The sequence below is a fragment of the Psittacula echo genome (genome assembly GCF_963264785.1).
Source record: "Psittacula echo genome assembly, chromosome: Z".
In the NCBI taxonomy this organism is placed as follows: Eukaryota; Metazoa; Chordata; class Aves; order Psittaciformes; family Psittacidae; genus Psittacula; species Psittacula echo.
Window position 1 is genome coordinate 38,889,443 of NC_137742.1, and position 26,590 is coordinate 38,916,032.

The following is a 26,590-nucleotide window of genomic DNA, read 5'->3' on the forward strand; positions in this document are numbered from 1 at the left end:
TTCCTTCCTCCTGAAAAACTGGTGGGAAACAGGAGTTCACCTTAATTAGGTTTCCCTTCAGCCACATCCCCATTTTAAAGTGTGTTGGGGAGCTTGAAGAGTTCATTTTGATAGTGCCTGTGCTGTTTAAGTTTGCGGGTCAGGTTTACTACAATATCTAACAACTTTTTAACTTACTGTTTGGGATGGCTTTTTAGTGGCAATACCAGGTATCTTTTACCTGAAGCGTATGATGAGGGCAGTGGTCGGGGGAAGGGGATCAGGTATTTAGTGATCAGGATGTACTGGAACGCACAGTGAGTTTCTGAATTTACTTTTCTGATTTACTTTTTAACAACATACATTCTTCTGCCTGGTCTTGGCCACAGTTTACACATTAGGCCAGAAAACAAAATCCTGTACTAAGAAAATTCTAGTCTTGCAAAAAATAAAATACTAGATCAGCTTTTACAGCTATCTAGAATTTTGATGTATGTAAACTCACCTTTCCTCCCACCTGGACCTTTTAAGTGAGACCGAAGTATTTGATCCAGGAATACAGAAGCGGCAGAAAGTCTATAGTCAGGTCGAATGGGCTTTGAACTCCAGTTTTAGATTCTGGTTTTGAGAAGTCGGGGACTTTGACTGGATAACACTCACCTATGATCTGTAAAGAAAATGGTGACTTTTCTTTCTTGGGCTTTGCCTCATGGTGTTTTCTTGGTTGGCTGGTTGTGTTTGTTTGCGTTTTGGGTTTGTTTTTTGTTTTTTTTTTTTTTTTTGGTGATGGATTGTAAAATTGAAGCACAGAGGAATTGAAGGGAAAATTCTATGGCCTATGAAATTATACATCCTTTTTAGGCTGTACCTTTTAAGCACAAACATATCTTTCATTTTTGAGGAAAGAACAAGCAAAGGAAATTAAACAAAAGTTGTGCAAGCCTCTACAGAACAGTTTTACTTCATCACAGATATGATGCTGAATTCTTTTCTTTTCCCTAGGGTTACTAGGCATATTTTTGTAAGCTTTAGCAGTGGTAGGAAGACAATAAGCCCACTGGATTTCCACACAGTAAAGAGTATTCTCCATAAAATATTTTTGTAGGACTGTATTTTTTAACAGGTTGGTTCTTGAAGTACAATATTGTGTTCTGTAAGTACAGTTTTGGCCTTAAAAATAAAGCTTGCTTAACATCACGAAAGAGTTTTTTCCATTTTCCATGTGTCCTACCTTTGCATGTTTTCAATTTTTAACAAAGATATTTCAGATGGTGATTTTTACACCTTTCTGAAAACACAGCTGTAGGTCGGGATTATTCTTCACTGTTTTGTGGATTGTGTAGGTTCATTACAGTAACAAGCATGATCAGCACGCTGTTAATTTCACAGTTTTTGTTAAAGTTACAAGCAATACCAATTATACTACAGTTGTCCTGAGAATAAATATTATTTGAGTTTTACTTGCAAGCACACCTTTGCAACTAGAGTTGCAAAATTAACTCCGTAAAAATTGAACAGTTTCATCCACAGATACTGAGCTTTTGTATCTCTGAGCTTGTGTGTGTTACCTACTACTGTGAGCAGTAACTTATCAAAATATAAGGGAGTTTGGATTAAACATGGGGAGAATCTGTAAGAGTAGCTGATGGTTTCTAAAACTCCATTGCTAGATATTTTTTTCCAAAGAACTTGTTAGCCACCTGCTTCAGTGTGGGTGACATTGCCTAGATTGGAATACAGACTGGAAAATCTTCCCTTTGTTGTTTATTAATGCTGTGCAGTACAAAAATTACAGTTTACAAGTATCTTCATGCAAATGTGTACAACTACTTATAGTTTGGCTTTCTTCCGGTTTCCATGTAATCAGTCCTTCTGTTCCTGTGGCACTAAATCACTTAATTGGTTTTGGTCTCAATTCCCATTAATGGCAACTTTGGTTCTTTAATTATCCCTGAAGACAATCTTTTCCTAGTGAGCAAATTCACATTAGTAGTACTGTATAGCCACACAGTTCTCCTGCTGCTATGAAATGTCTACATCTTTCATGCCTCCCTTAATTATTACAAACCTTGAATAACACAGGGGTTTTGTTGTAAAAAAAAAAAGGTTACCTAGTACAGGAAATTGTAGTTCACGAGAGGTTCTTGTGGTAACCAGTAGAAACAGATATTCTTTACATGGAAAGTATGGTGAATTTACATGCTTCTCTTTCTTGGGGAGTGGGGGGAAGCATTATTTTGCAGTATCTAAGAGGGTTTAGGGACAATACTTACTGCTGGTTTTGAACACTAGATTTTTGTTATTCTGTTGTAGAGACAGCAGACAAAGCGTGACATTTTTCAGCAACCATACCAAAAAAGTTACACCATTATTTGTTAAAAAATATTTTTGTAAGCACCTGTTGAGAGGTGCAACATTAAAATAAAATATTTTTAAAATGCGATTGTATGTTAGGAAAAATACAAACCAGTATTATACAGAAGTACATTATTCTAGGTTTGTGGCAGTGTTCAGTGTTTTTACATACCAGAAGAACCTATGTGCTCAAGACGCAAGGAATGACTTAAGAATTCCTATCATGTCCATAGGAACATGCACGTAGTGGCCACTGCTTATAACCACAACACGTGTTTATAAACATACAGTGTGTTTTCTAACAGATAAATAAAAAAAAAAGTGCAATATTAAAGTAGTAGATAAGTATGTGTTCCTCCAAGGCTTTTCTGATACTACATAACAGTTCTTAAACTTTATCCTCCCTGCCCCTAGAAGAGGTGTTTTTTTTTTCATGTGTACTTGAGTACAAAATGTAGATACAGAAAAGAAGAAACAGAATGTGGTAGAAACACTACTCAATGCTTTACTTTTCTTGCAGGTAGCATCCTCTGAATTGATGTAAAATAGCTAAACACATTCTTCTGAATACCAGCTTCTATGCGCATGATATTTGTATACCATTGTGAGAAGAAAAAGTAGTGAATGGTTTTGTATATGGAGTCCAATAATTGCACAAGTTTTACAGTATCACTGTGTGCAAATGCTGCAAATTTAAGAAATTAATGGAGCTACCCAGAGGTTGTACAGTAGTTTATAGCAAGAATATTTGAGAAGACTAAAGTAAATTATGACTTGGTGGAGATTCTGTATGGTATTTTACTTAGAAGAAAAAGTAGTGAATGGTTTTGTATATGGAGTCCAATAATTGCACAAGTTTTACAGTATCACTGTGTGCAAATGCTGCAAATTTAAGAAATTAATGGAGCTACCCAGAGGTTGTACAGTAGTTTATAGCAAGAATATTTGAGAAGACTAAAGTAAATTATGACTTGGTGGAGATTCTGTATGGTATTTTACTTAGAAATAGCTCATATTTTTTCTGTGTAAAATTATAAAAACTTTTAATATGAACAGCTAAGTAAGTTTTTATTGTTTCAAGTTTTTTTATAAAAGTTTCTTTTTATTATTTTGTATTGCTGTGAAACGCATTAACATTTTTTTGCTTTTTTTTTGTCTGTTTTCAAAGCCAGAAGAACAATTCTGTCAGTATAACTCATTCCTGTATTGGAGAACACCATTGCCTGCTATTGATTTGTCTGATATTCAGAACCTAGATGGAGAGACTCCCTCAGAAACTAAAACTCCTCCAAGGACTGATATCATGGAGACTGAAATGGAAACCTGATCAGTTGTTTCGTGGTTGTACATGTACTCGCAGGAAACTTGTTTCCATTTGGATTCAGGTTTTTTTGCTTGGAAGAAAACTAAGCATGCTTCTGCCTTCTTGAAGAAACAGCATTATGTCAGTCTGCAAAAGGAAGTGTGAGTTGTCCAAGTGGATGGGATAATTACTGTTGGGTACTTAATAGTAAGCTGTCTGAAGGTTTATAGTTTAGGCTATGATGTCTGGAAAGAATGCTTGAAAACATGGAGGCAGGCTAAAAGAAGACTACAGAAAATTAGGGGTTTGGGATGCAGTTAAAATAACTAGGTATGTCACATGCTGAAACAAAGTGGAAGATCATTTTGCCTGTCCTGAACAAAAAGATATAACTGTGGTACCCAGAAGTGAAATATTTATCGTCTGAAATAAAGCACACAAACTGTAGTGATTAGTGTAGAGATTTCTAATGTTGTTTTTCTGGTTGCTTTTATTACATGTGTGATAGCTAAACCAAAAAATAAGAGCCTACCAAAACTAGACAGAACATTCCCTTTTCTATGCAAACCAAAACCAAGTGTGGAAGAGAAGGGGGAGAAAAAAGGGGATCTTTTCTTCTATAAGCTGCCACTGTTCTGAAAGTTTTTCATACTTTCCTTGTGAAAAAGTTTTTTCACCTTCCCCTGTTCAGATTGCCTGAAGCAGAGGGCAGACAGCTTTTAGGTTTTTGGTTCATTCTCAAGTTAATGCTATTCTTATTCTATATAATGTTAGCTCTGAACCAGCCGGTAGCATCGAAATGGCAGGTGTGCATGTCAACAAAAGTTAATACAATATAAAATTACAACACAAGACTTTTCAAACTTAACTGACTGAGGTGTAGTTTTTGCAGACTGTGGATCTTGCAAAGAATTTTTACAGAAGTTCACTGAATTAGTGGGGGTTTTTTTGCTGTGAAATAATAAATTTAATGTTTGTCTCCTGTAATTTATTTACAAGTTGAAGTACGTTTAGAAATACTTGTCTTTAATAATAGACTTAAGTTGTATGAGTCAGACTTTGCAAACGTGATTTGTCTTTAAGGATAGAAAACACTGTATTTTTTCTGGAGTTACTGAAGAAGGCAACTTGTGAACTTTATTTTTTTTTTAATAATGTATTTTTAATGATGCTGAAGGAAAATAAAGTTTTGCCTGTGTGTATTTGAAAACTTCGGGAATATTACTGTGTGAAGTACCTGATTTTATATCTTAAGATTGTTGCTTCTCTAACTTTGTCATTTTGTTAGGTCTTTTTGCTTAATACAGCTTGTCAGCCTTCTTAGTAAACTTTTGGAAACTTTTTTTCAGTATTTGTGCGATAAGGTATCTCTGTGTATTTACTGCTTATTTGTTTAGATTGTTAGGATCTCTTAGTACCCATGGAAGAAAGGAGGTGACTTAGTGACTCAAGCCTTTCATGGTGCTTGTTTGGATATGCTCCTACCTGCTGTCACGTTAGCTGGATATATAATTAAACAACATTTATTTTTCTCACACGTTTTTAATTACACTTTTAAACTCCAAGTACATCAACTTGTCATAGGAGGTACTTTAAAAATGTTTTTTAAAACAAACTCCTTTTCTGGCAAGAATGCAACTCCTATTTCACATTTACTATAACTAAAATAAATTAATGAGGAAATGGTTTTGTTAATTCATTGAGGTGTTCGGTTTGGTTTTGTTTGGTTGTGGTTTTTTACCCTAGGTAATATATGCATTCTTATATTTGTGCGATTTAAATTTCACACCATTCAGTATTCTCAGGATCCAGTATTTTGCTAGTGTGAGGTGTTTATGTCCATGGCAGGGGGTTTGAACTAGGTGATCATAAGGTCCTTTCCAACCCTAACTATTCTATGATTAGTTAGTATCTTTGCAGACATAACTTGGGTCACTCTCAAATCTTCTTGGAGCTTTATATACAGGAGGTATGTCCTAGCAATAGACTGCATTTTAATGCTGAAATCTGTCTCAAGTATATTCACAGGACAGAAGAGGTTTTATTATTGTCTTTGTTCCATAACAAAATAAATAAGCCCTTTCTAACAAATTAAGCTTGCACTGTGTTGTAGGCCATATGCTTACTTTGTTTGCAATTACGCTGTAGGCAAGCACTTTTCCTCTTAGCTTGTTCCAGTCGTGGGCTCTGGGTTATGTGCTGGAATGTTACAGCTACTTCCAGAGAATTTGCTGAGCTGATTAATTTTTTCCATTTGTCTGTTTGCAAACAGAGGCAAATTTAAAAGCCTTTGAAAACTTTTTGAAATGAGTCTGAGCATTTGGGTTATTTGAAAGGCTGGGCAGGGTAAGGGGGAGAGATGCTAGATGACATAAAGTGCATTAGAGCTGTCAAAAGGTATGATTGAGACATGCCATTGTTCAGTGTCTGGTGTTTCCAGACACCCATGTGTCACTGTGGACTACCAACACACTGGTTGTGACCTCTGACTCTCATTTTTCTAGAGGGCTGTTGTTCAAGGGCTGTGCATAAACTATAAGTAAGCTTAAGATGTTTTGCTTTGCAACTGCATTCATACCCACTGAGAATAAAAAGTTCTTTTGAAATAACAAAATGTCAGCACACATTCTAAGATAAATCGGGTAGCATAATACCTACTAACTGACGATCTTCATTTGAATCATAGAATAGTTAGGGTTGGAAAGGACCATAAGATCATCTAGTTCCAACCCCCCTGCCATAGGCAGGGATACCTCACACTAAACCATGCCAGCCAAGGCTCTGTCCAACCTGGCCTTGAATGCTGCCAGGGATGGAGCATTCACAACCTCCCTGGGCAACCCATTCCAGTGCCTCACCACCCTGACAGTAAAGAACTTCTTCCTTATATCCAAACTAAACTTCCCCTGTTTAAGTTTTAACCCATTACCCCTTGTCCTATCACTACGGTTGCTAGTGAAGAGTCCCTCTCCAGCATCCTTGTAGTCCCCCTTCAGATACTGGAAAGCTGCTATGAGGTCTCTACGCAGCCTTCTCTTCTCCAGGCTGAACAGCCCCAACTTTCTCAGCCTATCAGATATGTTCTTAAACTTTCAGAAGAAAACTGTTTATATGCTCTGTAGGTAATTGGGAGTTTGCTTTTCCCTAAAAGGAAGAACCACTGTCACAAGTGAAGAAAACATATGGAGTAACCACAGAGACCATCTAGGTACTTCCCAGTTTGAAAAGGGTGTTGAATCTGGAAGTAGCACCAGTAAAGGTTATGGGCATACTGATGACAAATGAAATGCTGGAGTTAAAATACGTTTCAAAGCACATTTAAATAGCATGCTTGCCTGCCTTTGTAAATTTTCTGCCTCATTCTAAACTTAAGGCCTGTTTTACATGGTCTGATTCAATTTTATTGACAGCCTGCACTGTATTTATGGCTCCTGAGATAGGAAAACCTCCAGGAGCTTTTTAAAGCTCACTCAGAATCAGGAAAGCGAAGAACTACTATGAATACCAGGCTGTGTTGGTGACCATGTTTTGTGTAAGTCGACTGTGGCAGGGATGTTGGAACTGGATAATCTTAAGGTCCTTTCAAACCCTAACTATTCTATGGTTCTATGACTGTGGTATTAAAGAAGAAAGAAGGGAGGGGGAAAGATAGGTGACAGTGAGTAAGTGGTGTAGCAAGTGGGTGCAAGCATAGTTGGCCAGCAGACCAATGATGTGAAGTAATATTTTCAGCACAGAACCTTCATGTAGAAAATAAGAGAGTCTGATGTATGTTTCCAGGTGCCACCAAAGATAGTTACTGTCCAGCGTTTGGCAGCTAATTATGGTTACAGCAGACTCGTGGGGCATTCATGTCTCTTTTTGTGAAAGCATCTGGTGGCTACAGTAAGCGATATTAGGCTGCACAGACTTGTTTGGAATAACAAACCTTATGTTCAAAGAAGCATTTCAAAATGGCTGGTATGCATGGTCTGGCTTAATTATTTCCATGCCTACAGTTATAACCTTGACTCTAGGTGGCAATATACATACACAGTAAACCACAGTGAATCTGGAAAACGTTTTGGGTATGCTTTTATTCTGAACTGCTACTGAAAATTCGAGCAGTGACATCATGAATATTAATCATTTCCTTGCTGTGATAGATAAATGAAGACAAATCAAGTCACAAGTTCCTGATAATAAGGTGAACAAGGTGTTCACCATAACTGGACTAAAAACATTTTGTCAAGAATCCTTGGTTCGTCTCTTGTTTCTCTCTCCATACACCCCCAAAAAACCCCAAAGCTCTCAATTTGTTGGCACTAGTTCTCGGGACTGTTTCCATCAGTTAGAACTGGAAAGCAAACTTTAGCTGATTGTGTGTTGGATGGATAAACCTCAGTTGATGGCTGAAGACTACTTGAAATGTACTCGTTAAAAATGAGGGGAAAAAAGGTAAGTGGTAATTCATAAAAAACTTAACTCATGAAGTCATATTTAAATGTTGATACAGAGTTAACAGTATATTTGAACTGTATGGGAAAATTTCAGATAAGGTTTTTCAAACAGTCATTAAAAGGTTGCTTATTTAAAATTCCTATTTCAAATTTCTTGTGTTAGAGAATTTGATACTGATGAAGCAAACAGTAATTTTAATTACTGGTATTTAATTTGCAAGTGAACTCATTAATAAGTGTTTTAAATGCTCTTGGTCAAAAGAAAAATCTCCACCATTCATGACTTCTGAGTAACTTCTAAGGACTTAAAAATCATTTTTGTTCCTTTTCTTAAAGCTCATAACTGTTTCATTACTGAAGGGAAAAGTTTTCCTATTACAGATAAGTTACCATTTCCAGGGCAAAAAATCGTGAAAGGAGGATGGAGGCAAAGTCAAATTTTCGTTTGTAAATTTATTTTGCTTTTAAGAATTACTGTGGTGGGTTTTCCTGGTTTTGTTTTGTCTTCTTTCATAATAGTGAATTTTTGAAAGAAGGGATATGGACTGGCTAAACATTAATTTTTTTTCCACTTTTCTTATATGAATACCCGGGGTTCATGTTTAGATTGGAATACGATGAAATAAATGGCTTACCAAGTATGAGATTGAGAAAAGTAAACAAAACCACTATTGTACTCTCTTCAATGAAGTGTAAGCCAGAGGAAAGTTTTCTCATGCACAACTGTGAATGGAAATGAGCCACATCTGTTCTCTGTTCTCTGACACAGGTGAACTGTGTAATATCCTTCATTTGAGCTGCACACAGTGCTCTTCTAATTAAATATATTCCCTTTTGATGCTTCAACTTGTAGAATATGAAATTTCTTTCCAGTTTCTTTTACTTCCTGGCATTTTAGAAAACTAATTTTGCTTCTGACTGCATAGAAAGCAATTATTATGTAAGAACTACTTTGTTATAAAAAAAACAAGCTACCAAAATCCTATGGTTTCATGATTGTCAGTTGTAAACTACAATTTTTTTTTTATCAAATAATGACAAAATATTTCATCTGCATATCCCATAATAATGTTTTTCTACTTCTACCTTTTAGGAATTGGAGAAACTTGTGATTGAAAAGAGGAGAGTCTCAAGATAAACCTCTGTGTTTCCAAATGTGTAATGTGTAAGTACAGAGATACCAAAGACAGCTTTTCATTGTTTAAACTGAACCCATAAAAAAGTATGATCATGAAATACAGTAGGATATGACAGGGAAAGGTATGGCTAATAAGCAAAATATGTTTATACTTTTGACATTAATAGTAATATCAAACCTGGAAGGGAAATAGTAACATGTTTTCATTTCTGTGACATGGCAAGTGTTCAGGGAGAAATTATAATGGTTTTGGTAGCCAGTATGTTTGTTGGGTTTTTTTCTTAGAGTTCACATATGCAATGTGGACTCTGTGCCCAAAGTTGGACCTATGCCCATAAAGTACTTTAAGGATACAGCTTGGTCAGTGGAGTCCGTCTGAATCAAACAAATAGGTAATCAAAATGCTTACTTGCGTAATTGGTTTTATGCCAACAATAGCGTAAAAGGTAGAATATGCTCCCCATTATCTTTCTTTCTTATTATTCTGAGCTGTGAGACAGATTCTGGTACCTGATTTCAATGTATTCCTTTCTCCCCCATTTATGTTGTGCAGCTTATCTGTGAATATCCTGAATTTGTCAGTGCTAACTACTGACATCTCAAATCGTGCTGGGTTTTATCTCTGTTGGGTGAATCTATATGGTCACTTGCCTCTTGTGCTGCAGTGGTCCTCCCATCAAGCTGTGCCTGATGGGGAGCCCTTGCCCAAACCCCGACAATTGCTAGGACAGCCTGTGAAACCCAAGAGCCAAGTGGTTTGGAGTTGTTAGCAGAGCACTCATCAATTGTATCTTAAAGGCACAGTGTCTATATGAATATAGATGTGCCTTCAGATGCCCTCAGCCTTTGAAGACTCGACTGGGATAGTACTATCCTCCATGAATCAGTCCATCTTACATAGGATAATCTGGTGTTGCTTTAAGTTTCTGCACAAGTGTATTCCATCCTGACAGCCTGTGTGCTCAGTGTATTTGGTGGATACCCTATTAAGTGTTCTCAGGTTTTCTTTTGCCTCCAGCCATGGGTCAATAAAATATAGATGTCCTTTGCGAAGCACTGCGCTCTGTGTACATTTATCACTGTTTAACCCTTATTTTTAAGGAAAATAGGTTTTGGTTAGTTCAAAATAAAAAGGTCATATGGATAAGGTTCTTCTCCATCTCAAGCAGGAAGTTTTTTGTCTTCTTCTGAAGCTTAAAGCATTTTCTTTGACACATCTTTTGAGTGTGGTTACTAACACTAACCTACATCCTCCCAGTTCTACCTTCTGTGTAGTCCCTGTGAAAAAGTTCTGTTGTATATGGTATAAAAAAAAAAAAAAAAATGAGATAGAAAAGAACATGCTTTAAGAATTGTTATAAAATGAGGTTTTGAAAGCTCTGGGGTCACCTCTGGAGAATGACTCACTGAAGGGTCCATATGCCTGTCATTTTACCCAGGCCAGGGAGCTGACAAACGAGAATTTACATCTTCTGGGAGTACTCTGGAAGAGTTTGAAAAATCTGCCAGTCAGGGATATAGGAAATGGCAGAGCAAACTGAAGAGGCAATGTTCCATAAGACTTCTACAAAAGCCCTACTACTTCTTAGACGTAGGCATTGTGTTATCGCTGAAGAAAGGCTCCCCAGAAACTTAGTAATTTTTAAGGTGTTACAGTTTAGCTACACATAGCATCTGAGGAGTCAGCTAACGCTGTGGTAAGAATTGCAATTGGTTATCATTTTATCCTGTATCTTCTTTGTGTTTGTCTCCATGATTGTTACCCTACAAAAGCATATTGTACTTCTCCATCCCATAATGTGAGGGGTTTATTCTCAAGAGACGGAGACTGCTATGTCTTAAAGCTGTTAAACACAATCCTCCACTGAGTCCTCTTGGGCCTTCTTCACTCATTTTCTGCCTCTGTTGACAAAATTGAGTAACAAGAGACGAATGACATCATCTGAAACAGTAATTTTCAATTCTGGACTGTGACATCCTGCCTTAGGAAGTATTATGCTGGTTTCCATGAGACTATCACCAGAAGCACAGAAACTACTCAAGATTGTAACAAGACTAAACTGTACTATATGTTCTTTGGACCTGCGCTGACTTCAGAGGAATGTACAGAATGTGTTTCAGGGGAATTGATGGTTGGTTATTTGCGACTGTGACCATCAAGCTCACAAAACCTACCCCACTACATTCCTGGCAACTTACTACAAACTCTTAATAAAGCCTTTTTAAAAGCTGATTTTTCTCATGTGACAAATTCTGCAGACAGTCCTGTTGACTTTGGATAATTCTTCATGCAGATATGATGTCTGAACTATCTTGAAGGATTTTGAGCCATTTTCAGGTATCAGTAACTACTTGTTGCCACCACTGAATGATCTGATTGAAAAAAAACCACCACAAAACCACAAGAAGAACACATAGCATCCTGGCTGTATATGATTCAATATTCAAGACTGTCCTCGTTCTTGCCTCCTGTTGAAGCGCATCTGTCATGTAAACCAGTAGCTGATGGACATTTGTATGCCTGCCTGGGTTCTGTCAGCCTTAACTTTACCTAAAAAGATCAGTTTATTTGTGATGAGGGAAGTCACGTTCTCCCTCTTAGGAAAGTATTTGCTAGCAGATCAGTGTCTAGTATCAGTGTGAATGGGGCAGCAGGAAGAAAGATTTACTACAATCAAACCTGCAATAATCGTTGTATATTTGCATACTGTAAAATAAGCAATAAAGCATGCCCTAAGCTTGTTCCAGGAGGTTGCCTGTACACACTGTAACTTGAAGGGAAAGATGAAAGCAGAAGATTCTATTCTGTTGTAGTCCGTCTTCTGTGTGGTAAAACAAGATTTAAGTTTTTCACTATAAAGAAAAATAACCTGCCACAGTGTCTTTCACAGCATGCTAAGGCAATAGCTGAAACAGTCATCATCTGGTGAGTGTGCGTTCAATGTATCTGCTGCCAGCCTTTGGTACTGGACTAACTTACAAGACATCTTTTTTCATGTGGGAAGATAAAAGTAAATAAGCCTAGTGGCAGGATGATTTGTTGTGGGACAGAGAGAAATCTAGAAGCAGTCTCTACCAGTGTTATTCCTTGCTCCTCTCTTTGCTGCTTCATCAGTTCTTGAAGATCTGCTAGGGAACTAAGGCAAAGGTAAAGGTTTGTAGATGGTCTTACAAAACTCAGTGTCTTCTATGTGTTTGGAGATGATGAAACAATGAAACTGGGAGTTCCTTTTAAAGCAGATCAGTGCATAAGATATAGATTACTTCTGTCTTTTTCATTCCAGAATCTGGACACACCTTTAGGAGCTGTGATTAAACACAGCTGAAAATATAAAACAAAATTAATATAGTTGCTGGATAGGAGGTACAATCTAACAGAACACAGTGAACAGAGTGTGGGTATCTGGATATTTGTGCCTTTACTGGCTCCCCATGTAAACAGCAGAAACAAAGCCATTGCTGTTTTGGTAAAAGTTTCTGTTAAGCATATAATCCTCCTTTAAGATTGCTTTTTGGTAGCAGATTTTTGGACTTTGAAAACAATGGAAGGTTATGCATGAATTAATGCAGTCATACGTTGACATGTCGGCATTTCACTTACTTAGGACATGAAAAGCAGCAGGTGTGATGTGTGGTTCCTAACAAGTGTCCAAGAATTGAGCTGGCCGCACTCCTGTTGAAGTGACAGCTTATTATTTATGAAAAAAAAGAAGCATAAAGGATGGACAAACACGATAGCGTTGATCTCAAGGTAAGCCTGTAGAAATATAGGACTGATATTCTGCAGCAGGGCTGCAGGAGAAAACATCTCAACAGTTCTGACATCTCGAGATAACAGGATAGTTATGTGGACTTTGAACTACTAAAATGTCTGTTATAAAACGTGTCTTCATATCAGTGAAGTGATGGAGAATTTGGTGTGAGAATTTGCAGCAGCATAAGAATCCTTTTGTATGGCTTTGCAGAGCAGATTTTTAGGTCTTCATAATATAATATAATATAATATAATATAATATAATATAATATAATATAATAATAATATATGGTGAGTCTTCATTCCAGGGAAGATTGGGAATTTCTAATGTCTGAAAGAAGATGCATAACTTAGAAATGGCAGAAATTTGGAATTAAGAAAATGCTTGCAGTCAGGAGTATGTGCACCTAGCTATGTCCCAGTTGAAGTGCAGAGCATCTGCATGTGCTGGGATACATATGTTTCAGGTTTCTTACAGGGTTCAGATTCATATGAAGAGTGACTGATGTATGTTATTAAAAGAACATTAATTTATAAACATCAGGGTAACTAGACAATTTGAGCTGAAAGTTTCTGTGCTGACTCAGGATTACCTGTTTGAGAACATTCAATTGAAAATAATATCTTAAAAGGTGTAGCTAGGGAAAGAACGAACATGCCGTTCATCACCTGCTAAAATTTCTAGCAGTGTAATCTGTTGTTGAAAGCTGTAATGCTTTTCAAGTCCTACTGTTTAAGAAGAGCAGTGTAAGAAGTCTAAAGACAAAATAGATGCGGTGGAAGAAGCAGAAACTTATGTCTGGCAAGAGGCTGGCAGCAGTTTTCTTATGCTTGTATTTGAAAGAATAGTTAATGTGAAACCACTGCAAAGTTTACCAGGTAATGTTCCAAAAGGCCCTGAGGCACACCTCAGAGCTGGGCTGGCTTTTCTGCTCTGTTTTTTGGGGTGCTACTGAGCCTTGGGGCTTGACCTGGCAGTGGGAGTATCTTCTCCCTGGTGCTCTTGGAGGCTCTGCTCCCAAGCTCCTGCACTAAGATGACGCGGGCTGAAGGCAGAGCTCTCCTGTAGGGAAGAGGAGGAGGGAGAGCTGGGCACCACAGAGGAAGACATGGCTTGGCTCGGAACTAAAATTAGACCAGAAGATGGGAGAAACATCTAGAAAGACTACGTGGATAGAAAATAATGATAAAATCCAGGGGAGGTAGACACTGGAGCTCACAGTCAATACAGTGGCACAATTGAAACCAACAAAATAAAATAAACAGTAGGCAAAATACAGAGAAGGCAGAGCAGAGAAACGAAAGAACCGCAGGCTGGGACTGGTTATTGGGAAGAAGGTATTTGGGGACCAAAAAAAAAAAAAGGGATTTTTGAGTCAAGTTTGAGAAACAAGTTGGGAGCAAACACTGAAGACTGGAAACAAAATGAAACTTAGAATAAGGGGAGAATGGCATATGCCTGTTGTGTTGGTCTGCAGTAGGTACAACCAACTATAATTGCTGCACGTGCTTGTTTTGGTCAGATGGCTGTGATCTTGCAGGGCACAAAGATACCTGCTGAAAGGAGTTTTGAGGTTCATCCTTTTTCTCCTCATTTTGTCAGTTTGTAAAAAGGGATGCAAGAACAGGAAGATCAAGAACCAGAGTATTCAAAAGCTGGGGTTTGTACTTAATTTCATCACTTTATGAAGATTTTAATTAATAAACTAGTCATGTACTGGGTATTTTGTACACTGGTTAAGCTGTTCATCATACTGCGCTGTAATACAATTACTGTTTTTCACCTTTTGCTTTTCCATAACGTGTTGACTACATATGATTCAAGTCTTCATAATTCCGGAGAGAATTGTTGGCTTCCTCTTGCACTTCCCATTACATTTATCATGACTGCTGTAACCTTATGTGTTTTCTTATCACAACACTGTAAAACATAGCTAGAGGAAGACCTTGGGCTTTAGAGAGGAAGCTGAACTGCAGGCAAAGTCGAGCCAAGAACCGTATGCCGAGTTTGGGATACTTGTGATGCAGTTTCTCGACGTGGTTAGGAACTAGGCAGGGTCGAAGCAAAGCGCGGCCGGGGGTCACGCTGTCGGCGAGGGGCTGCGAGGCGGCAGCTCCTCGGCAGCGCTGCGGGAAAAGCAGAGCCGCCACTCTGCTGCTCTACCTCGGAAGCCTCGCCGCATGCCCTGCGGCAGCTTGCACCTTGCCGCGCCGAGGCAATACCCGCCGGTCAAATCCTGAGCGCAGAAGCCGGGGGTAAAGGACGGCGCCCCGGAGCCGCCGCGCCCAGCCAGTGCACAGCCCGCCCCGCAAGCCCAAGGCGCGGATCGCCCGTGGCATGGCGGCGTGGTGGGACCTGCTCTTCTCGCAGCTAGGCTCCGTCTGCCGCGGGGGACGGGACTGGCGAGGAGGCGGCTGGCGGCACCCGTCCCCCGATCCCTGCGCGGCGCCGGAGGAGCGACGGCCGCGGGCACACCCGCGCTGGTCCCGGCGGGGCGGCCGGTACGCCGCGGCCCAGCAGGTGAAGGCAGGGGGCGGGCGGGGGTCTCGCCGCTCTCCGCACAGGGAAGGACTGCGCAGCCCCCGCGGGGCGGTGAGAGGTGTCCGGGGTGGCCCTGATCGGGGAGGGGGACCGGTGGGGTGGCCAACTAAGGCTAACCACCCACCTGCCGCTCTTTGTCTGGCAGTACACGCTGCACTCGCCGTGTCACGAGTGGCACTTGAGCACGTCGGTCTATGGCGTCGGAGTTCAGCTGAAAGAAAGGCCAGGCGACCTGGGGAGGGAACAGACCTACCTGCTGGACTGATGGGCTGATGGCAAAGAGAAGCTCTTTCAGGCTACACGGGGCTGTTCTGCCAGTGATTTTATGTTCTGGTGTCGGTGCTTGTTCCCTTGTGCTTTTGCAGATGTGCGCTTGAGTGACTTTATACACACACACCTGCTTGTGTTCTAGTAGCCGCGAGTGGCTTCCAGCAAAAAGAATTGCCCCCACAGCAGGGCATGGTGGTTTTGTGGTAGCTTTATTTGAGTGCCATGAGGTTTACAAGAGAGGTGTAAAATAAGAAAAATGCTCTAGTAAATTTTCGCTACTTTCTTTTTACCATGGTGCTGACTGAAGCCTTTTTTTTTTTTTTTTTTTTTCCTGAAATATAAAGATGAAACGTGTGTGATTCAGATGTTGGGGTTTTAACAACAGCAGTCTGTGATTATAGGTAAAATTGTGATACTGGATGGTATTTCACAGAGATCGTGCTGTAGCAGCATGTCTGATGTATCCATTTCTGATATACTTGCTGGTATGAGGAATACATTTACAGTGGAATATTCCTTGTAAGTATTTATTAATACAGTTTTCAAAATACGCAGTTATCTGCTTGTACACTAAGAAAAAACAGGCTAGTGTTTTAAGTTGTGAACACCTGAAGTTAAACCACAAACTCATTTTCTTGGTACCAGGACGAAGTGGCCAGTTTTTAGAGATTTAGTGTATTTTGGATCTCCAAGGGGAATTGCAGTGTCATCTGTAGGGATAAGCTTATACTGGTATAAGGCTAAAATTAATTTAAAGAAGCATCATCGTTGGCTTTTATGCTGGATTTGTTTGGTTTTTTTTTTAATAAAAAATATGGCCTGAAGTTGTGAAATCAGTTTACAGACTTTTCTTCAGTAAGATTATTTTATACCAAAGTAAAGCAATTTTGTTTTATTTAAAGCAATAATAGGCTTATATAGTGGTATTAAAAATGATAAACACCAAATAGACTAAGTTATATTTGAACCTAAGTTTCCTTAATTGCTCTGTTGCTTGATAAGGGACAAATGCTGAAGCATTCTTGGCTGTTACAAGGTCATTGGCCCCGTAGTGAGTGTGCTGAAGTATGTTGCCCCTGGAAATAACCACTGTCAGGAAGAAAGCCTAAGAATCATAGAGAACCATACAATTGAAAGACATTTCTCTCTGGGCTCCACCTTCACTTTTTTTCTTTCTTTTTAAATGTAGTAGGGACAGGGAGTGGGTAAGATAGTTCTTACCTCCCCCCACCATTCATGAGCACCTAAGTGGGAAGCAGTAAGTCATATAGTAGTTTTAAAAGAGCAGGTGAATTTAAAATATCTATAGCTTATAGAGGAAAATGAGGTTTTGGTGAATGTCTTTCTGTCCATGCAGCACGCACAGTGCTCTGCTGTGGGCTGAAGGTTAACATTTTCAGAAACATTTAAACCATTTATGTGCGTAAGGCTAAGTTTTTAAGAAGGTTGTTGGCATGTAAGAGCATGGTTCCCTCTGGGACCAGTGAAACTTGTGTACATCGTGGCCGCTTTACTTGTGGAGAGCCTAGGGCTGGGCAGCAGCAGCTGGTCACTCCTCTCTCATCCCAAGGAATTCTTGTTCATCTCTGTGTAACCACAGTGGGAGATGCCCAGAGATAATAGAAAACAGGTTTTAATGGTCATGGAGCCAGAACTGTCCTCAATTTATTTTATTGTCTTTAAAGTGGGATTGTGGTACAGGTTAGGAAGTCAGGGGAAGGGTGAAGCAGTAGGAGGAGAAGGTCAGTCCCTTCCTGCTGCCGTCATCACAACTCTGAACATGGCTGGTGTTATAAATAAGATGGCACAGACCATGCTGGGCTACATTCACAGTGTTCATCAGAGTGGATCTAATCTGGTTACATCTGCTGAAGCTGAACAAAACCTTTCTAGGAGGAAAATCTATGTGAAGTATGCGCGAATCTCTTCCTACATCTTTTCCTAGATAAGCCACCCCTTCATCCTGCCTTTTCATGACTCAGTTATAAATTTATTTTCCACTCACTAGCACCATGTCAGCTGAAGAGATGGGTCCCCCTACATATGTCCCCTAGCAAGCTGATCTATAGGCTTTTAGGTGCTATCCAAGAAGGTTGTATGTCCAGGTTGGGTAATCCACGTTTCTGAAAACTGCACTAAAGAGTTTGAAACTCTTCAGGCATTTCACAGCATGACTGGACACTGAGGTGGCCATGAGTTATCAAGTTTGATCTTCCCTTGGTGTTTTCAGGCTGGCTATATCAGCTGTTGTGTAAAGCTTCCCCGATTCTTGTACTACGTAAACATATTTCTCTGTAACACACATACTAGGTGAACCCTTGTGATCCATGCTGTATTCTTTGAGTTACCACTTCTTTTGCTTTACATTCTTACCTCTAAAATTTTGCCTCAGTTTTTGAGAGCTGGTCGCACCTTCTCTTGCCTGTCCTGAAAGAAGAGAGGCTCCTTTGAGGAGCTATAGCTCTAAGTGTGTAAGCCTCAAGAAGGGCAGGATTTATTAAGCACTTGTCTTCATCCTTTCTTTGGAGCTGGCATCACTGTGCATCTCTGCTGTAGAGTGGTTGCTGGTATGCACTGTTCTAAGTTGTCCAGTTCCTTCTGTCTGCTCATAGGGGAACAGACAGTGGCATCTGAGAGCAGTTTGTTGCTGTTGTTTTCACTGGGGCAGAAGCTGGGTGCTGTTGTGCTGCATGTTGATAAACACAAGTCAGAAAAAGGGGTTTTTAAAACCTATTGATGGTGTGACTTCTTGTTGCTACTGTTTCGAAATCAAATGTCCTTGGGTTGCTAATGAAATGGGTGTGTCTGATTCTTCCTAATCATTAAGTCAGCGATGAGAATTGGGCTCAGCCCTCTTCAGTGTTGTCAGTAATGAGGAAACTCTGCATGGGCACTTTGTCAGGGCAGACTCTCTCCTCGTCGCCTTCACTGGTTTCAGGTGTAATGGTCTGGAACTTGGTAAACAGCTCCTTGGCGTCAAAAATATCATGTTCTCACTATAAAAGTGGTTTCCTAGCTGCCGTGTGGTGTTAGGGATTACACAGAGGTGATGAGGGACACGGTCACATCTGCAAGGCGTTGGTAGCCTGTTCTGACTGCAGTGTCAGTGGGGTTAGGCTGCATGGCTGAGGTCAGGCTGCAGATAGATTTTTTACCAGCCTGGCTGGTGTGGGACGATCCCAGGTTTGATCACAGTGCTGGTGCTTTAAAGTACTGGTTTAGTTTATGTTATATTGGCACAGTTTAGCCCCCAAAGAGGCGTAGTTGAGCTTCTACTAGTGCTTACAAAATATATGCCATGTAGCCATGGCCCTCTCAGAGATATCTGCCTATCTCTGCTTTGGCCCTTCCCTCACTTCTCATGCTGGCGCAGCTCACAAGAGCATGCGAACAGAGTTGCAGCTGGACAGCTTGGTGAGTAATGAGTGCTGTCTGGCCTTTGGGGAGAGGAGTTGGCAGCAGGATGGGGCACAAGCCTTTTAGGCTGCAGGGTAGCAGGACTGGGAGCACAGCCTGGTGTGGTGAGGACCAGGAGTCGCAGCCTGGTTTGGTGCAGGGAGAGCAGTGGTGATGGCTGGCAGGTTGTCCTGTGCAGCCCAGCATAAAGATCAACTGAAGCTGCTCCTGACTGCCTGGCCCTGGAGAAACCCAAGCCTTTGTGGGTCCCTTTGGCTGCTGTTCCAACCTCCAGAGCAAGAAACCAGATGGTAAGTCTTGAATGTGTTTTAGCACATGAGGCCAAAAGTGCAGAAAGAGCCTTTGGAGAACTCGAGGGTGTGTTCAGATGGCCTCTGTGGCAAAGGGCAGGAGGACGAGTCTGTCTCAACAAGAGCCTGAGCGGCTGCTCCCAGCCTGAGTCTGGCTCTTCCTCCAGCTGGGTTGAGGCGGCTCTTCATGAGTCTGTGGTGATTGGTAGGTGAATGGTGTGACTTCTATTTAAAAGCAAGAGAGCACTGTAAAGAAAAGCTTTTTTAGTTTATTTGGTTGGTTTTTGCATGGTAGTGAGGTGAGCAGAGCTGAGGAGAGTGCTGAGCCATGACCATGCTTAGACCATACCTTTAGACTCCTCAGAAATCATCGAGGCTGTGCTCCCTTTCTCCCTAGAAGATGGGATTTCAGTCCTGTGACAGTCTGCCCATGACGCGGTGTGTGTGAGGGCTGCTGTACTCTGCTGTGAAGCCCGTGAAGATTTTATTACTGTGTGAGACAAGCAGTGGAGCAAAAAGAGCAATGCTGGCAGGAGTGACAGTGAACAGTTAGGTGGCTCCAGAGGTGAGCTGTGTGGGTGGTTCCCATCCCTTAAGCTTCGTGGTATTACAGTGTAATACAGATGGTATCAAGCTGTGACTTACTGGGGCCCTTCATGCTTCCTCCAGCTGAGTGTTGCAAATTGCATTTGTTTTCAACTTTAGATACTTCAGATATGGCCTGTCTGCAGTCACTATTCAATATTAATGCCCATGTTGTGAAAATATAAAACAAACAAAAGAAAGCTCTGAGATTTGCCAGCAGATAATATTCTTCTCTTCCTCCTCCTGGTTTAAACTGTGAAGAACTTTGTGCTGTATAATGTTGAATCCTTTGATGGAGGAATGTGTTTGTAACAGCAGTGGGTGGTTGACCTCTGAGGTCACTCAGTGCCAGATAGGTGAGACGCAGTTTCAGAAATAGTGAGTTGATTATCTCTTTGCTAGCATCCAAGTGCTGAACAAGGAAGCGTCTTTGATGAGGAAAGAGTTACGTATTTAGTATTTCCTGCATTTTCTTGTCATGACCCCACTGCTATTTACGTTCAGAAATACTCTTTCAATTGTATTGTGTGGTCTACACTGAGATCAGAGACAGCATTCTGGAAAGACCGTTGAAGTCAAAGAGTTTTTCTTTATGGGCTAAGTTTGGAATCCATGTACTGGAAACATTTTTATGAGCCTTTGATGTAAGGCCTCAGTCCAGAAAAGCACTTAGGCACACATACTTAGCTTTTAAGTGCAGTTGTTTAAATGTGAAAGAAAATGCCATATAGCACACTGTTAGTTGAAAGCTGAATTTATGCATTTCTAAGAAGCTGACACCCTCCATTTGTGCCATGGAAAATAAAGTCTCTCTTCAATATGACTGAAGATTTTTAACAAGTTCTGTTATCCCTGTCTGACTTAGGTCTGCATTTACCCTGCTAGTACAGGTAATTTCTCTTCTGTTAGTGTAGGTCGTGTGTCTGTGAAAATCTGAGAACATGTTTGCAGTGGCTGTCTTTGAATTAATACTAGGAAATAATCACATAAATTCTGCTGTGACCTGAAATTACATGTTATCTTTAAAAGCAGAAAACAGAGAAACATTTCTGTGCTATTGAATCTGCAGTCTGCCATGCCCTGTAACTGGGCATGGTGAGCTGGTGAGCAACGGTGGAAACATTCAAATTAAATTTTTATGCAATATTTTTGTAAGTATGTAGTGCTGAAAATTTTAATTGCAAATTCAGTTACTTATAGTGCAGTATTTCCACAGATGTGCAGAGTCCTGGGCGCTTGGGCAAAGGAGCAGGTAAGAAAGACTGGATAAGCAGAAGAGGCTAGTTAGCAACAGATGTAATGATGTACTGTAGTGATGAAGGTCAGGGGAACCACAGCGTGTCTGTGTTACAAAGCCAGGTTGTTGTCTTCTGAGAGGTTAGCCTGAACACAAGAAAATTCTAGAAGGCCTGAGCATGTCTTGAAAAACTCACGCTGGGTTCATGTTTTACAGTGCATGAGTCTGGAGTTTTACAATGCACTTCTATCCTGTGTGATTCCAAAGTGTTCTTTGTTACAATCGGTTGTTCTGTTACTACATGCCATAAACATGCATGTAATGGATGCTGAACCAGAAAGTTCCTATCCTGAAAAGCTTTTGCAAGACAGCCTGTTAAGTTGGAAATCTCTTTAGTGCTGGCAGTAATTTGCCAGTTGCCAAGGGATGCAGAAATACTGCTGAGGTCCTGCTTTTTCAAGTGAGAATTACTATGCATGGTACTTGAGAGTCCACCTTACCTTCTATAGCTCAGGAGTTTCCAGGGGTAAGGGTTCAAGAGATGGCAATGTGCTTATAGGCAGAGCTCTTGTGAAATAGTATTGAGTGTTAGCTGTTAAGAACTGTGACTACATTTCAGGTATCTAATGTTCCTGCAAGTGACTCGCTCTGTGTGTAGATATTTTCCAAATGGATTTAAGACATTTTAGAACACTGTGCTGAGCACAGAGGCTAGATTCTTGCTGTGGCAGTAATAAGGGGAAGTTCTTTCCTTCCCTTCACTATGTATTTGAATAAGGGTTGGTCACATGCAGCATTACACTGATTTCTCACAGTTACGCTTTCACCTGAGAATGGTGTCTCCCTCCTGCCCAGGCACTGAAGATGAGTTTGTGATCTTTTGGGGTATTTCTGATTTTTGCCATGAGCTGGAAAGTTTCCTTATAGCATACTGGAGTCCTGAGGCACATCTATTAGTCCCAGGATTATCTGTTGCCGCTTAATGAGTATTTGCTTTCATCTAATAGTTCTGAGAGTGATAACTGTTTCCAGTTAAGAAATTATTTAAGACATAGGAGAGTGGTTGTGTGTAGTGGATTCACTGCACACAGTGTATGCAGAGCTGAGGTATGCTGCTTGGCAGCACCTTTCAGCTCTTGCAGTAGTGTTTTGATGAGACACGAAATAGAAATTATTGTTCTCTGTTACCAATACAAATATGCTGCAGTTTTAGTTGATCTTTCTAGTTTCCAGCACAACTGTGCTTTTCCTAAATGAACTAGCCTGTTATTTCAACTGGCTAGTCATTATGTGATTTCTCCGTATCTGTCCCTGTCTGTATCTACAATGTGTCATTAAAGCCAGTTACTGCTATTTTGTCTAGTAAATAATTATATTTCAGTAGTGGATGAAATTATGCTGGTATAGAGATACATGCCTTTTAATTTTCTTTTGCAGGGAACTGAACAGTGCCCAGAGCAGCATGCAGTTTCATTAGAAAATGCATTCTCTGTGCTTTTCACCCCAAAAGGGACATAAGTACAGCTAATTGTACCAAAAATTTGCTGTTTGTTTTGGCAGCGTAACCTAGTTTTCCTGAGGTTAGTACTCAACCAGTGAACAATGCTTATTGTCTGGTCTTGAAGGGGCTGAATGTTTCCTACAGATCTTTGTTTAGTAAAGCTAATTCCAGAGCAGGACAAATGCACATTGACCCCTACTTATCAGTGTTTAGTTGGTGCATTGCATCTAAAGGCTTTGACTCTGGCAGGTCCTTTCTGAGGGGGTGGGGTGGGCTGGGGCAGAAGAAAGCAGCAGCAGAAATGGAAGTGTTCCCCCATTTGTGCTGGAGGGGTGGGTGGTGGAGTGAGTGCAGGCCCCAGTACAGCAGCTGATTGCAGGCTGCATCACACCGTCCTCTGATGTTGGTGAGCCAAGCACTGAGCCCCTGCATGGTGATGCTGACGGGATGGTGGCACGGTGACTCACGTTGCTGATGGCACCCCTGGATTTTGGAGGACAGTTTACCTCAATGCTAGGCTCATCTTTTAGGTTTTGTCTGCTCTTACTCCCTGTCAGCAAGGATTTGAAAGAAATGAGTGGTGCAATTATGTCTGTGAATTTTATGCTCTGGTGTATTTCTTTACTTCTGGAAAGCTTAATTTTTGAATGTTACATGTAACCAAATTTGACCCGACATTGTCCCTTTAATACTGTATTATGCAAGGATCTCAGACAGTAAAGATATTGGAGAAGTGATTAAAGGCAATTTTCTAAAAACTACTCATGTGCCTTAAATTTCAGAGCCAAACTCTTGCCACTCCATTGACTAAATCAGTCTAGAAATCTCCAAAGCCTCTTCTGTGTCAGGGAACTATAAGCAGGAATCCTAATCCTCAGACTGGCGAGAAACGAGAAGGCAAAACTCCCAAACAAAGGTCTCAGGACTCACTGGAATGAAAATTGCAATATGAACTTGGCTTCTGGTCTTCTGTATATAAGAACAGAAAATTGCCAGTCAGAAGGAATATGTAGGTGTATTTTTGTCTCTTTTGGGGTTTGGTGGTAGAAAGGATACAGGTTGTTGCTGACTGAGGTGCATGTACCTCACTGTAGTGATGGGAGAAGTTTTTATTTGTTGTTGAATTTAAGGATGACAGTTTTGAAATGTTAGACAGAGTTTTATGAAAGGAGATACACAGAGGTTTTTTACAAAGCTGGGAATCAAGAGCAAACAAACAGAAGTTCAGAAGCTTCCTCTTTTCATTTTTACTTGCCCAGCCCTGAAGTCATGAATGACTGTAAAAGCGTGAATGTTTAAAACCCTTTTCCTGACTATACAGTTAGCTTAGAAACTAAGTAAAGCCCTAAATTAATAAATGAATGCTGTTGCTATGGTGTAAATTTTACATACTACATGAAGATTTCACCTTGTATAAAATTAATAAGGATAAATGTGTTGTGTCTCACAGTGTTTCAGTTTTTAAGTTTGTTCTTCATAAGATGAAATACAGTGATATAGCCTGGTGAGGGATTTTTTTGTATGGTTGGTTGATTGGAATTTCAATACCTGTGTTTTACATAGTTCACCTGTTCAGAAACTTCATTAAAGAGAAAAATGGTGGACTTTGCAAACAATGTTTTTAGCTATATTCATCTTCATTGTTTGAGAGGATTATAAATGTTAAAGTTACAGGCTTTGTCAGGATCATATACAGATGATAGGCTATGTACTGCTTTTTTAAATGTGAAAATTACTGGATGCAGGGAGGTGTAAGGCTGCAGCATAGCCAACACTGGCAAACTCTTTATATAAATAAGCAAAGATTAATGTTGAAATAGCTTTATGGGAAGATACCACGTTTCTTTGCAGGGCAGGGTGAAAACTCCAAATAGTGTATCAACTGCACTTTGCAATGTCATTTTCAGTCCTGTTGACTTGGAATCCTGAAATGGAGTTAACTTATATTACTGTTGTGTGCATGTCTCTGTGCCACTGAGTGAGGTGCATTTTGGTACTTCGAGATTCAAAGGTCAAATAAATCTCTTGGGGATCTCATTCAGCTGAAGTAAACGTGAATTTTGTCAATGAGTGCTCTAGTAGGAAAGTTAGACTCCTGGCATGTAATCTAAAGCTGTAGAGGTTTATCTCCATTGGCTTTGTTGGACCTGTAGCCCAACCCATTGTGACAAGAGTGGCCTGATGAGCTGTGGCATGTGTTGGTCACGGTCCTTACTACCTCAGCTGCAGAAAAACACAGGTGCTTTTAGACAAAATTGAAGAAGGATGCACACAACATACAGCATTTTAAGCACTGATATTTTTCTTAACCCTCAAATGCTCTCCAAAATAAAAAAAAAATAAAATAATTCTTTAAAACAATGTATGCTTTTTAGCAGATAGCTTAGATATTAAAAAAGCTGATAGTAGAGAAGCTTTTACATCTCCCATATTAGATGTAACTTCAACTCATACAGTGTATTGCCATTACTGAAGACTGTAAGTTGTATTTGGTTTGAAATAACCACGCCAAACAGCTGTTATGTACCAGATGACCTCTCATCCCTTTAAAATGATTGATTTGTGTTTATCTTGTGTGTAACTTAATGATGAGGATCACTGAACATTGGAGATAAAGACTTCTTTGACACTTCTTTTCGAGTGTACTCACATATGGATTAGCTGATGCCTTGCTCAGCTGGCAGCATATTTTGCTGTTGATGCCTAGGCTGATGCAATGTTTCTCTGTTACACTAGGCTGCATATCTCCAACACTGGCCTTCACACCTGGAAAGACACCCAGATAACACTTGATTTCCAGAATGTGGCATGCTGGAGGGAAAGTAGCTCAAGGGAAGCTACCCTAAACTGCAATGCAAACAGCTTGCTCAAAATTACTTGGAATGTTCTTGCTAAACTGAAAGTGACAGCAGTTGGGTGTTCTCTCACAAGACTGAGCATGTTGCCTCAGCAAATGCTTTAAGGCTTGTCAGTCTCTTGGCCATTCTGTCACACCCTTTTTTGTTAATGAAAAGTTTAATAAAGTTCATTCTTAATTGAGGCCTCCCATAAAACAAAAATATTTTTTGTTCCCTAGTTTTGCTTGAAAATAGGTTTTGCAGAAACATCAGAGTCCCAGGTTATTGTAATATAGAAACATTTGACTGTTTTGCTTGGTAGCTCAAACAATGAGAATAAAGTGGCTTAGAAAGCATGAAACAGTACTGACTACTAACGAGAACACTACTGACAGTTTTCTGAGAGCAGTGTGTGCTTGCCCTCAGGTGTTGAAATTTGCTTCACTGCTTCCAAGGATTAATGGATATAATTTCTTGCACCTTGACTTCAGTTGGTCTCTCTCTTACTAAGATAACTAATTTTCTTGTGTGCCCATCCTCTGTCCAGCCCTGAGGATCTTTCACATTGTTACTCCCTTGTTTGAAGCTCAAGCAGACACATTCACTTAGTTGCTTCCAGAAGAATATACATGTACATCAATGCCAGCAACTGCTTTTTAGTGATCTGTTTCATCTTTGTCAGTGGGGGCCCATTTCAGAGTACATTAAAACCAAAGGTAGAACTCTCATTAGTCTTGGTAGAAGCTGGGTCCCTACCTGCAGACAAGCTGATAGTTCAGGTTGCTTGTGGCCCTCCATAACTGCGTGAGTAGTTGGGAAATTATGCAGGGGTATTTAGGGATGTGAAGCCAAAGTTAAAAAAACCCTCAAATGGGCCTGCTTTAGTAAGGATCATAACTCCATTCGAGAGATAAAAGAGAAGTACTCTATTTTATAAGAATTG

At 40.2% G+C, this 26,590-nt stretch overlaps 2 protein-coding genes across 2 annotated transcripts in view; both read left to right on the forward strand.

Moving 5' to 3' along the window:
* Nucleotides 1-4,965, forward strand: part of LOC308232229 (carnosine N-methyltransferase-like) — a gene marked incomplete at its 5' end in the record, with an annotated part of 28,901 nt that extends 23,936 nt beyond the window's left edge. Inside the window, one exon of the mRNA XM_080638303.1 lies at nucleotides 3,503-4,965. Coding sequence (XP_080494429.1) covers nucleotides 3,503-3,661 — 159 coding nt within the window. The 3' untranslated portion in view covers nucleotides 3,662-4,965. The remainder of the gene's footprint in view (nucleotides 1-3,502) is intronic.
* Nucleotides 4,966-12,935: 7,970 nt separating this feature from the next.
* TRPM6 (transient receptor potential cation channel subfamily M member 6) overlaps nucleotides 12,936-26,590 on the forward strand; it is a gene marked incomplete at both ends in the record, with an annotated part of 93,242 nt that continues 79,587 nt past the window's right edge. The window contains 1 exon segment of the mRNA XM_080636558.1: nucleotides 12,936-12,965. Coding sequence (XP_080492684.1) covers nucleotides 12,936-12,965 — 30 coding nt within the window.